This window comes from Gorilla gorilla, chromosome 13 (genome assembly GCF_029281585.2).
Source record: "Gorilla gorilla gorilla isolate KB3781 chromosome 13, NHGRI_mGorGor1-v2.1_pri, whole genome shotgun sequence".
In the NCBI taxonomy this organism is placed as follows: domain Eukaryota; kingdom Metazoa; phylum Chordata; class Mammalia; order Primates; family Hominidae; genus Gorilla; species Gorilla gorilla.
This window is the reverse complement of record NC_073237.2, coordinates 89,776,228-89,789,242: the sequence shown is the minus strand read 5'-3', so window position 1 is coordinate 89,789,242 and position 13,015 is coordinate 89,776,228. Positions and strand designations below refer to the sequence as shown.

The 13,015-nt window shown below is 47.3% G+C and overlaps 2 protein-coding genes across 41 annotated transcripts in view; one reads left to right on the top strand and one right to left on the bottom strand.

Annotated features, from left to right (window-relative positions):
• FAM120A2P (Putative uncharacterized protein C9orf129 homolog) overlaps positions 1–3,086 on the top strand; it is a 28,994-nt gene extending 25,908 nt beyond the window's left edge. Inside the window, exons 4-6 of one of the 3 annotated variants that reach the window (XM_055349940.2) lie at positions 1,209–1,314; positions 2,059–2,132; positions 2,684–3,086. In XM_055349940.2, the coding sequence (XP_055205915.1) occupies positions 1,209–1,239 (31 nt within the window). In that variant the 3' untranslated portion in view covers positions 1,240–1,314; positions 2,059–2,132; positions 2,684–3,086. Of the gene's footprint in view, positions 1–1,208; positions 1,315–2,058 lie in introns of all 3 variants that reach the window. The other 2 variants (XM_055349939.2, XM_004048282.4) reach the window with 2 other exon arrangements.
• WNK2 (WNK lysine deficient protein kinase 2) overlaps positions 664–13,015 on the bottom strand; it is a 137,517-nt gene continuing 125,165 nt past the window's right edge. For 9 of the 38 annotated variants that reach the window (XM_055349916.2, XM_055349926.2, XM_055349928.2 and 6 more), the window contains 2 exons: positions 3,602–3,713; positions 668–866 (listed from right to left, as the gene is read on the bottom strand). In XM_055349916.2, coding sequence (XP_055205891.2) covers positions 841–866; positions 3,602–3,713 — 138 coding nt within the window. In that variant the 3' untranslated portion in view covers positions 668–840. Of the gene's footprint in view, positions 867–2,024; positions 3,714–5,577; positions 12,967–13,015 lie in introns of those variants that run through there. The other 29 variants (XM_031014444.3, XM_055349910.2, XM_055349911.2 and 26 more) reach the window with 10 other exon arrangements.

The window sequence follows — 13,015 nt, the reverse complement described above, 5'->3', positions numbered from 1 at the left end:
GTGCTGTTAGTCGAGGAAATGCTAAATTGCAGTTAGACATTAATGAAAATAGAGATGCAATGCTTTTTCATTGTGATGCATGGGACCCCAAATTCTCCCTAGACCTCTGGACCCAGCATAAGGCTCCTGTGCCTGCTGGCCAGGCTAGGGTGTGGGGACCTTACCACGGCACGTTTCCTTGGTGAGGCCATGTCAACGTTCCTCGTTTCTCACACCTAGGACCCCTCCCACGAGTGGGGGGTATGCAGCCCTCCAAGGAGCCAGTGGTCTCAGACCTGCCACCCCACAGCCAGAGGTTTCTGGCCCCAGGCCACTGGTGTTTTTCCTGCCAGTGCAGGTGAATTCTGGAAGGAGGGTGCCTGGGAGGTGGGTGTGGGGGTGGTGGGTGACTTCAAGCCTCCAAAGACCAGAGGGAAGGCTCTGCCTCATGGAGCTCTGTGAGCAAAGGCCAGGAGGCACCCAGGACCCCGAGTCCGTGCCAGCTGGCATCGGGGGGACTTGGAGATCAGCCTCCCCGGGGCCGCCACCTCCAGGGCCCTGCAGAGAACAGGGCTATCCTGAGCGTGCCAGGGTCCTGGGAATGTCCCCCCACCCCCGTCACATCCCAGTCACCTGGCTGGCCAAGGGCCACCAGAGAGGAAATAGTTTGAAAAACCAAAGTCCTTTCTGCCCCAAAATATTTTTTATTCTTGCATTACATTTGTGTTTCCAATTGTGAATAAAAAATGCTTAGAAAGTGGTTACAAAACAGCGTGAACTGGACAGGAGGAGCAGCTGGCCCTGAGGGTCCGTCACTTCTCCACTTAGACGGCATGAAGTGGGCCTGGCGTCTAGGCGGGGTCAGTCAGGCTTCTCACTCTCAGGATCTGGAAAACAAAACCGCGCAGCTGACTGTGGGCCCACCGCGGTGCTGGCCACTCGCCAAGGGCCAGGCCCTGACACCCTCCCAGGAGCTGCCGACGGGAAGGCTGCGCCAGCTCTGCCATGACCCACGCCCTGTGTAAATGGTCTTGTCCTCAGCACAGCCCTGGCGGCCTCTGTCACCTGGGCCACCCTTCTTTGTGTGACCAGTCAGCACACTGAACGGCTGCCAGAAACCTAAACAGACGCTCTGCTCCTGTACCGTCTGGAGCATCTGGGGAGCGAGCTGCCCTCCAACACCCAAAACAGGAGGCTCTGGGGTGAGTGTTCCTCCTCCCTCCATGCAGAAGCTCGAAGGCTGGCACTGCAGCTCTCTGAGGAGGTGGCCCCACAGCCAAGGCAGCCCTCACAGTGGACCGGGCAGGAGACACTGGGACCCTCAGCTTGCTCATGGTGAGGACTGCAATGCACATGCAGGAGGGACCGCAGTCAGCTCAAGGCTGTCTTTAGTGGGAGGCCGGGGGGCTGGCTGCCACCATGCACTGAGTCCAACAGGATGAGTCCCCACCCTGGATGGCCACCTTCCCTAAGGCCCCTGTGCCTACCAGGAAAGCCACTGCCCCTTGCATGATCCATGGGCAACCCCAGCCCCAAGTCCTCCTCTCAACAAGTCCAAGCTCATCTGAGGAGCTCCCACTTCCCCTGAGCTCGGCCCATCTGGAGCAAAGAGGGTGGCCCCAGGGGCTGCAACAAGTAATGCAAACCAAGCCTCCTGGAGACAGGGGCTGCAGGTGTGTCTCGCTGACCAGGAGGCTGGCTCCCTCCATCATGGTCACAGCCCGTGGCACTGCTAAGTGTAATCAGGTGCAGAGTGGTGGGCAGCCCAGCCAGCTAACCCGACCAGCAGAGCTGACCGTGCTCGGGGCCCAGGCCACAGCTGGCGGGGGCAATGTTGGGGGCCAGGCAGCCCTGCCAGATGCCCTGCTCTCAGACCCCTGCCGGGGACAGCCCAGCCCAGCACCCGCAGCCCCTCAGCACCCTCCTCCAGAGGTGTGGATGCAGCTGAGCCCAGAACTGGCTCCCAACTCCTGTGCTCCCTAGGAGGCTGGTTGCTTTGGATTTTATATGGACAGAGGGTAAGAAAAAGATGTTGTTTCACACTGTTTTCGAGCAAAAGTGTTTATTTTTCTCCTTCAGATATACAATCTCTTGGGGATTCCGTGCCACTGACCACCATGTACAAGGAAGGGATTCACAGGCAAGGGGGACAGGTGAGGGCAGCCCCCACTTCACTCAAGGAACAGGGCAAGGGGGCCCAGTACAGAGAACAGAAATCTCTTACGACAGCATCGTGCCCTGGCAGAAGATTCTGCATAATCACCTAGAAAATTCAATTCTAACTGAATTGATGGAATAATAGATTTGAACCAAAATAATTTACCCAGTTCTAATAAGTACAGAAACTATACAATTCACAGCTGGGCAGTCCCAAGCAGTCTGCTTTCCAGTGGGAGGTGGAGGAGGCTGGGGCCTTCCCCTCCCACCAAGGGCTGTGTTGTGCCCGCTGGGGACGAGTCCCACTGAAATCTCCAGGAGAAGAATGACCCCGCCCTCCGCAGAGCAGGCTTAGGGCTGGACGGGAGAGCGGTTTGCGTGCCAGGGGTGAGCAGAGCCACAGGTCTCCATGGAAATCATGGAGAAGGGAGGGAAGTGGGCAGGAGAGAGGGCAGCCTCTCCAGCTGGAGGAGCTGCGCTTGTCTCCACAGGGTGGGCGGGCAGCCAGAGTTTCTATGCCCAACACACACCTTATCCTCACTCACAGCAGCCCACTGGCACCGAGGGCATGTCTGCTCACCTAACATTTTCTGGCGGATTTCTCATGGCCCAGCGCAACAGCTGACATTCCCTACTGAGCAAGCAGCTCCGCCAGTGTGCCCTGCCCCAGCGTCCCGCCGTCTCTCAGCCCCTGGATGAGCCCAGGGAACCGGCACTCTACTGAGGACAAAGCAGGGCTCACCTAGCATTGGAAGCTCTTCAATACTTAAGGTAGCTAATTCAATGTTTGTAAAAGGCATTTACAACAGAAAACCAAAGATTGAACTTCAGCTTCAGATTTGTAAACCATTCACATCTCTGCAACTTAAAACAGTAAATAAAGATTATCAATGCACAAGCCAATTGCAAATGAAACCTTTTCCGATAATTTTTTTTAACATATCTTTTCATCAGGGAACGGAAAAGCTGGCATTCAAGGCACTGTACTTCTGCAGGGTGACGACAAGGTTCTAACCATCAACTCAAGTATAGGAAGTGGGTGTGGAGACGGCGCGTGGACCACAGGAACCTAGGAGCGAACAGGGTCTGAAGCCGCAAAGGAAGCAGTCTTGCTGCCCACCCGCTGTCCCCCTCGCGGCTGAGTGCTGTGCCCACAGCAGGCGGTGGGGGGGACTCGGAGGCCAAACCACACCTGGTTTCTCCGGGCGGTTCCGAGGGCGCCATCTGGCAAGGGACAGGGCAGAAGCCTACGTGATCCGCAGCTGGGGGCCAGGCATGCTGACCACAGGTGGCTGCAAGAAGACTGGCAGCACGGGCACCGGGGGGGTGTTCCAGCTGCCCTGTGCCCCCAGCTGGCCCACCTGGCCTGCCCAGGGCCCCCAGGACACTGGAGCTGGGAGCAGGCCTCTGTACTGACCCAGAGGCAGCGTACAGGGTGGGGTTGGGAGGTTGGAGAGGGCAGTACCTGGTGTGGGCACGGACAGGGTCGGGGCGGCTCCGGGAATGACCGTGGTGGACAGAGGGCCGGGCGCTGGGGGCAGACGTGGCATCCCCACTCCTGCTCGAGGTGCGGTCATCTACGAAACACAGAGACGAGAAGAGGAAGGTACACGTGGCTGCAATCAGCTGGCCTCCCTTAGTGGCCCCCAGGGTGCCGCAGTTTCTCCATCCTCAGGAGACAGCAGTCCTGGAACCTGCTGTGACAGGCACCCTCTCAGGGCTGACACCAGAATGATGGTGTGGGGCCAGGAACCATCACCCTCCCTTGTTTGCTTCCCCAAGCTGCAGCCTGATAGCCTCTAGGCCACACACCTGGGTGTCCACCAGCCAAAATGGGCCTTGGAGGAGGACTAGTGGGGCCTGGACCCCGAGGGCGCATGAGTGGCCCCACATGCCTCTACTCAGCCACCACAAAGGCCTCCTGCTTGGCTGGTCAGTGCCCTCACAGGAGCATGAACCACCCAGGAGCTGGCAGGAGCAGAGCCCCAGGACCTGGGCAAAGCAAGTGTGCAGGGAGGTGATGGCAAGGCAGCCCTTCCACTGTCCCAGCCCGGGGAGAAGCTGTATGCAGGGTGTGCCCCAGGAAGGCAAGGCTGCTGGCCACGGGGAGTCACTCCTCTCCACTCCAGGGAGGGCCCCACTGGGCACTCTTCACAGGTGCATGGAGGGCACTGGGTGACTTCCACACCCCTTCCTGGAAATCAAGCTCGGCAGTCAGGGGCTGGAGGGGCCTCCTTATCTGGAAGGGCCTCTACGGAACTGACAGCTGAGCCCCTGCCCACGACAAAATGCCCAACACCTCCCCAAGGTGCCTCCATGCTTCCAGTCGACACCGCGGGGATCTCCAGGCGGGGAGGAAAAGGAGTCAACCGCACAGACTGGACAGAGAGAAGGAGAACTGGCCTCATGCACATGACAAGACTGTGTATGCAGAAAACCCACAAGAATGGACAAACCAATTTCTAGAACTAATAGCAAATTTAGCACAATTGCAGGATATGGGGTACGAAAGTCAACCATAGTTTTATATTCTAGCAACAGGAAGCTGGAAAAGGAGATTTAAAGAAAAATAACATTTATAATAGCATTCCAAAACATCAGCTACCTAGGGATAAACTTAATGAAAGAGGTATAACATCTTTACACTGCAGAGAAACAAAAAAAGATGCCAGTAAACGGACACTACGTTCACAGGAACGCTCATGTTGTTCATATGTCAAACCTCACCCAGATAATCAACAGACTGAGTCCACTCCCAGTCGAAATCCCAGTGGGCTAGCCTGCAGAAACTGACAGGCTGTTCCTAAAACATATGGAAATATTAACGACCTGAAAAAAATCAAGAACTTCTTGAAGAAGATCAACACTGAAAGTCTTTCCTGAGCAAAGATTAAACTTCCTAGAAAACTTCAGTCATTAAGAGAGTGTGGTGTTGCCACAATGATAAGGGAATTGCTAAAGAAAACAAAATAGCAAATTCAGAAATGGACCTACACATAGACGGCCACTTGACGAATGTCTGCTCAATTCAGTGCAATTCAATATGGAGAGGAAGGGGCTGGAACGATCAGATATGCAGAGAGGAAAAAAACAGATTGACCTCTGCATCAAAATATACTCAAGAGTTCATTTGAGATGGCTCATGGGATCTAAAGCAATAGCTAAAGCTGCAAAGCTTTTAGGAAAAACAAAATTAAAATTTTTACCATTTCATGTTCACCATTAAGAAAGTGAAAACACAAACCACAGATTGGTAGACTATAGCCATTATATATATATATATGTATATATATGTATATATGTATATATATGTATATGTATATATGTATATATGTATATGTATATATATGTATATATGTATATGTATATATATGTATATATGTATGTATATATATGTATATGTATATATGTGTATATATGTATATATGTATATGTGTATATGTGTATATATGTATATGTGTATTGTATATATGTATATGTGTATGTATATATGTATATATGTATATGTGTATATATGTATATATGTGTATATATGTATATATGTATGTATATATGTATATATGTGTATATATGTATATATGTATGTATATATGTATATATGTGTATATATGTATATATATGTGTATATATGTATGTATATATGTATATGTGTATCTATGTGTATATGTGTATATATGTATATATGTATATGTGTATATATGTATATGTGTATATATATGTATATATATGTGTATATATGTATATATATGTGTATATATATGTATATATGTGTATATATGTATATATATGTATATACACACACACACACACACACAAGGGGTCTTCAAAAAGTTCATGGAAAATACATATCATGAAAAAACTATGCATGACTTTCAAAAAAAATCTTTGCACCCAAATAAACTTATACTAACTTATTGCAGCATGTCTGAAGAGGAGGTAGTCTGAGGCACTAAGAAGGAGAAGACTTCAGTTTGAAAAGAGCCCCTATCACAATAACGTGAATTCTGCCAAGCAAGAACCAACATCACATGTATGGTGAAGCTTGGGTGGAAGAATGGTGAGATCACTGATGCTTTCTGAAAAGTTTACAGGGTCCATGTCCCCAAAGAAAATAGCAGTTTACAAATGGTTGACTTGTTTCAAGAAGGGATGAGACCACGCTGAAGACGGAGCCCACAGCGGCAGGCCATCCGCATCACTTTGTGAGGAAAACACTCATCTGGTCTGAGCCGTAAGTGCAGAGGACGGGTGGTTAACAGCAGAAATAGTGGCCAACACCACTGACATCTCAGTAGGTTGAGCTTACACAATTCTGACAGAAAAATGAAAGTTGAGCAGACTTTCCACTCAATGGGTGCCAAACCCATTGCGCCCACATCGGGCGCAGAGAAGAGCAGAGCTGTCAGTGGTAACTTTGAACAAGTGGGATGGAGATCCTGAAGCTCTCTTTGAACTATAGCGACATGAAACGTGGCTTTCCCAGTATGGTCCTGAAGACCAAGTGCAGTCAAGGCAATGGTGCTGAGGGCTGGAAGTGGTCCCATCAGAGCAAAAGTGGGCCAGTCAAGAGCAGATTGTGGCAACAGCTTTTGGGATGCTTAAGGCATTCTGCTTGCTGACTTTCTGGAGGGGTAACAAGGAATGTACATCTGCTTAGTATGCGAATGTTTAGGGAATGTTAGCCAAAGCTTCAGCAAAACCCCCCCGGGAAAGCTTCCCCAGAGAGTCCATCTCCATCACGACAATGCTCCTGCTCATTCCTCTCACCAAAGAAGGGTGATTTTGCAAGAGTTTCTATGGGAAATCATCAGGCATCTACCCTACAGTCCTGATTTGGCTCCCTCTGACTTCTTTTTGCTTCCTAATTTTGAAACATCTGTAAAGGGCACCCATTTTTTGTCAATTAATAATGTAAAAAAGACTCCATGGCCATGTTAAATTCCCAGGACCATTAGGTCTTTAGGGAGGGACTAAATGGCTGGCATCATTGCTTATAAATGGCTGGCATCATTGCTTGTAAAAGTATCTTGAACTTGATGGCGCTTGTGTTAAGAAAAAAGCTTGTATTTCTTCTTTAGTAGCTATAACTATAGGTATGCACCACCATGCCCAGCTGTTTTTTTTTTTTTTTTTTTTTCAGACAGGGTCTTGCTCTGTCGCCCAGGCTGGAGTGCAGTGGCACTATCTCGGCTCACTGCAGCCTTGACCTCCTGGGCTCAAGCGATCCTCTCACCTCAGCCTCCTTAGTAGCTGTAACTATAGGTATGCACCACCATGCCCAGCTGGTTTTTTATTTTTATTTGAGACGGACTTTTGCTCTTGTCACCCAAGCTGGAGTGCAATGGCACAATCTCGGCTCACTGCAACCTCTGCCTCCCAGGTTCAAGCAATTCTCCTGCCTCAGCCTCCTGAGTAGCTGGGATTACAGAAGCCCACCACCATGCTGGGCTAATTTTTTTTTTTTTTTTTTTGTACTTTTAGTAGAGACAGGGTTTCACCATGTTGGCCAGGCTAGTCTTGAACTCCTGACCTCAGGTGATCCACCCGCCTCGGCCTCCCAAAGTGCTGGGATTACAAGCGTGAGCCACTGCACCCAGCAGCCCAGCTAATTTTTGTATTTTTTGTAGAGATGAGGTTTTGCCATATTGCAAAGGCTGGTCTTGAACTCCTGGACTCAATCAATCCACCTGCCTCAGCCTCCCTAAGTGCTGGGATTACAGGTGTGAGCTACCATGGCCAGCCATATATTTCTTATTTTTATCTTTTAATTCCATTTTTCTGTGAACTTTTGGAAGCCCCCTTGTATATGACAAAAGATATATGATGAACTCCCACAAATCAATAATAAAAATGGTCACTATCCTTGACCAGGCACTTTTTAAAGGACGGCTGATAAGAATATGAAAAGGTGCTCTAAGGCAAATTAAACAATAATGAGAAACCTACTACTAGACCTCAAATTCTTTTTGCAAATACAATTTCAACTACAATGTCCTACACAGAATATTTAAAAAGTCACAAGAAAAGACAAGGCAATATAAAGAAAAACTAGGACAAAGAGCAAACAAAAACTAAAAAATATTATGTGAAGGAGATACAAGATAGAGAATTTTGGTAAAGAGTCAGAAACTTTTTTTTAAGATACAGGAGATATGGTTAAAAAAAAAATTCAACTGAAAAACACAATAACCCAAATTAAAAACTGAATGGATAGGTTTAACAGCAGTTTAGACACAAAGAAAAATTTAGTGACCTAAAATCTAAAGCAAATAAAACAGGAAGGTATGATTCATTCAAAGGAAAATATTTAACTGACAAAAACATGCCCAAGGAAGCCTAGACATTGGACTTAGTAAACAAAGGCTTTAAACCGACTGTCTTAAATGTGCTCGAAGAACTGAAGGAAGCCATGGACACAGAACTACAGGAAGTCAGGAAAATCACAGAGGAACACAATGAGGATCTCAACAGACAGGAATTATGAAGGGGATCAAATGGAACTAGAAGAGCTGAAAATAATAACTGACTCTTACAAATTCACTAGAGGGGTTCACCGGCAGATCTGAGCAGGCAGAATAAAGAATCAGCAAGCTGGAGACACTTACAATGGAAATGATCCTGTGAGGAGCAGAGGAAAAAAGTGGCAGAGTGGACAGAGCCAGAGGGTGGTCCACCATGAAGTGGATGAGTAAAACATTAAGGGAATCACAAGAGAGGAGAGCCCAGAGATGAAGGCTAACTCTTATGCTGCAGTGACTCTCCACAAGGGGGCCAAGACCATTCAAAGGGGAAAGCAGTTTTCAACAACGTCAACTGGGAAAACTGGATATGTACATACCAGAAAAAGAAGGTGGAGCCCTGCCTTGCCTCACAAAAATCAACTCTATCCCAGCACTTTGGGAGGCCGAGGCGGGCGGATCATGAGGTCAAGGGATCGAGACCATCCTGGCCAACATGGTGAAATCTCGTCTCTACTAAAAATAAAATAAAATAATTAGCTGGGCATGGTGGTGCAAGCCTGTAGTCCCAGCCACTTGGGAGGCTGAGGCAGGAGAATTGCTTGAACCCGGGAGGCAGAGGTTGCGGTGAGCTGAGATCATGCCACTGCACTGCAGCCTGGCGACAGAGTGAGACACAATCTCAGGAAGAAAGAAAAAAAAATCAACTCTAAATGGACCAAAGTTCTAAATGTCAAAGCAAAAACCAGAAAACTCTTAGTAGGAAACTTAAGGAAAAGGTTTCACAACACTGGATTTGGCAGTGATTTCTTGGATATTTCACTAAAGGCACAGGCAACAAATGAAAAACAAGACAAATTTTAAAACTTTTGTGCATCCAAAGGCACTATCAACAGATCATATATCTGATAAGGGATTAATATCTGGATTATGCAGAAAATTCCTAAAACTCAACAATGAAAAAAACGAGCTGATTCAAACATTGGCAGAAGACTTCAATAAATACTTCTTCAAGGAAGACATAGAAACAGCCAGTAAGCACATGAAAAGCTGCTCAATATCACTACTCAATTAGGAAAATGTAAAGCAAAACCACAAGATACCACTTCACACCTGAGAGGATGGCTACCATCAAAAACCAGAAAGGATGGCTGAATGCGGTGGTGCACGGTGGCTCACGCCTGTAATCCCAGCACTTTGGGAGGCCGAGGCGGGTGGATCACTTGAGGTCAGGAGTTCGAGATCAGCCTGACCAACATGGTGAAACCCCGTCTCTACTAAAAATACAAAAATTAGCTGGCCGTGGTGGCAGACGCCTGTAATCCCAGCTACTCGGGGGGCAGAATTGCTTGAACCTAGAGGGTAGAGGTTACAGTGAGCCAAGATCGTGTCATTGCACTCCAGCCTGGGCAAAAGAGCAAAACTCCGTCTCAAAACACACACACGCACACACACACATACACACACACACACACACACACAAACAAAAAAACCCAGAAAGGAAATCTTCTGTTGGCACAGACGTGGAAAAACTGGAACCTTTGTGCACTGTTAGTGGAAATGTCAAATGGTATAGCTGTTATTGAAAATAGTTCCTCGAAAAACTATCATACAATTACCATATGATCTAGCAATTCCACTTCTGGGTTTATACCCAAAAGGATAAAAGCAGGGTCTTGAAGGGATGCTTGTACACCTATGTTCACAGCAGATTAATAACAGCTAAAAGATGGAAGCCACCCAAGCGTCCACTGACAGAACTGACAGACAATCCCGTAACAGGATTCCCCTGAGAATGGATGTGGTACCAGATACAATGAACTATCACTCAGCCTTCAAAGGAAAGGAAATTTGGACATGCTACGACATGGATGTCATCAAGGGTGCCCTTGGAGGACATTTTGCTAAGTAGAATAAGCCAGTGGAAAAAGACAGATACCGTGTGATTCCACTCTATGAGGTACATAGAGGATTCAAAGTCAGAGAGACCAGAAGCAGAATGGAAGTTCCCAGGGGCTGGGGGAGGGACAATAGGGAGTTATTGTTTAATGGGTACAGAGTTTCACACAATAAAAAGAGATGGAGATGAACAGTGGTGGTGGCTGCACAGTATTCTGAATTTATTTATTTTTGAGACAGGATCTTGCTCTGTCACCCAGGCTGGAGTACAGTGGTACGATCATAGTTCACTGCAGCCTCCAACTCCTGGGCTCCAGCGATCCTCCCACCTCAGCCTCCCGGGTGGCTGGGACCACAGGCATGTGCAACCACGCCTGGCTGATTTTAAAAAGTTCTGATACATACTACAACATGGATGCACCTTGAAAACATTGTATCAAATGAAATAAACCATTCACCAAAGGGCACATACTGTATGATTCCATTTCTATGAGGTACTTGGAGTAGTCAAAGTCGTAGAGACAGAAAGAAGGATAGAGGCTACCAGGGCCTGGGAAACCAGAGGTGCCAGAGAGGGGGCTGAGGAACTAGTGTTTAATGGGGATAGAGTTTCCCTGGGGAAGATGAAAAGGTTCAGTGGATGGATGGTGATGGTTACACAATGCTCTGAATGTACTTCATGCCACTGAACTGTACGCTTGAAAATGTGTAAAATTGTAAATTTTGTGTTTTATATATATATATATTTTTTTTTTGCCATGACAAAAATAAAAGTTAAAAAAAACCCTTAACACTTAAAAAGAATCCAGAACATCTGAACAACAGTTAGCACTGCTAATCCTGAACGCTGATATAGCTGGAGCCCAGGCAGCAGAGATGAGCCTGCCCAGGCTCCGGGTGCAGCCTCGCAGAGCTGTGGGACCATGTTCAGGAGTCCTGACTTTGTCCTAGAATAATGGGGTTCCACTGAGAATAAATTTGAGGACTCAGACTGGCGGAGGTGTACCTGTCAAGAGGACCCTGCAGTTGTTCAGAACAGAAGTCACAGTGGCTGAGCTTGGGAGTGTGGATGTGGAGAGAAGGGAACAGATTCAGCTCCAGCATCATTGGAACAGCAACAAAGACTGACAGCCAGGTCAAGAGCCAGTCCTGGAAGATCTCCACAAACCGCAAGCACTAAGTCTGCTCTCCTACCACAGTGCAGCCACACGAAAACACACTGACAAAAGGTCATCTGAAAACTAACAACCACACTTACTTCAAATAGCAACAGAAATTATAAAATATTTTCAAACAAAGGTTAATGAAAATGCTGCACATACTTTTGGGATGCAGCTAAAACCATTAGTGGGCACTTTATAGCCTTGAATGCCTACATTACAACGGAAAGGCTAGAAATCAATGAACATATCATAAGAAACTTTCCAGAACAACAAAATTCACCCAAAGATAGAAGGCAAGAAATAAGAAAATAAATTAATGAAACATACAATAAAGACTATCAAACACAAAATGTGTTCTTTGAATAGGCTAATAAAATGTACACCCCTAAGGAGATTGCATAAAGAGAGAGAAAGAGCGAAGGAGAGGCAGAGAGAGAGGAGGCAGAAATCACCAACATCAGGAATGAAATCAGGACATCACTGTAAATCCTGCAAATGGAAAAAATAATAGCTATTATGGATACTTTTATGGCAATTAATTTAAAATTTTAGATAAATTTAGAGGAGAGATACCAATTGCCAGAAAGGCAGAATTTAACAAAACAAAACAGAAAATCCAAATGGTGTTAAAAGTGTAGAAGAAATTGAATCCATAGTAACAACTGTACCCTCAAGGAATGAACAGGTGTGTGATAAATACAGCAAAAATGTCAATTAGAGTGTACGTAGTGGGTCCTATGGATGTTCACTCTTCTGTGTGTTTGAAAAATTTTAAGGTAAAAGATCATAGAGGAAAGTATCCCACGCTAAAAAATACAAAAACAAAACTCCAGCCCAGATGGATTCACAAATGACCTTTACTAAATATTTGAGATAGAAATAACACCAGTCTTCCACAAACCCCTCCAGAAAGCTGAAAAACAGCAGATGCTTCTCCAACTCGCGCTGACATCAAACAAGTTAGGTGTGAAAACCTAGGACAGCAGGTCCTCACTTCCGCCCCACATTGGCTCAGGTGCGTGTGAGCTACGGCCCGACGCTGGTGTCACTTGGGTGACATGCACACCTGCCCTGGTCTCCAGCCTGGGCACAAACAGAACTCAGGCAGAGGTGGGCCTGTCTGCCAAGACCAGGGCTACCTGCTCTGAGTGCGGGGCTTGGGCTGCCCAGGCTGGGGCTGCTGCTGTATCTGAGCTGTGGAGTCACAGCCCCGGCCTGGCCTGGCCTGTCCTTTCCACCTGCCAGCTGCGGAGCTGTGGGTGCGTCGCTCACCTCCCAATCTGTAAAGTGGAGAAGCCTAGTTCTTGGGGCTGTGGGGAGAATGAACTTGGATCATGAAAATGAAGAGCTTAACTGGAC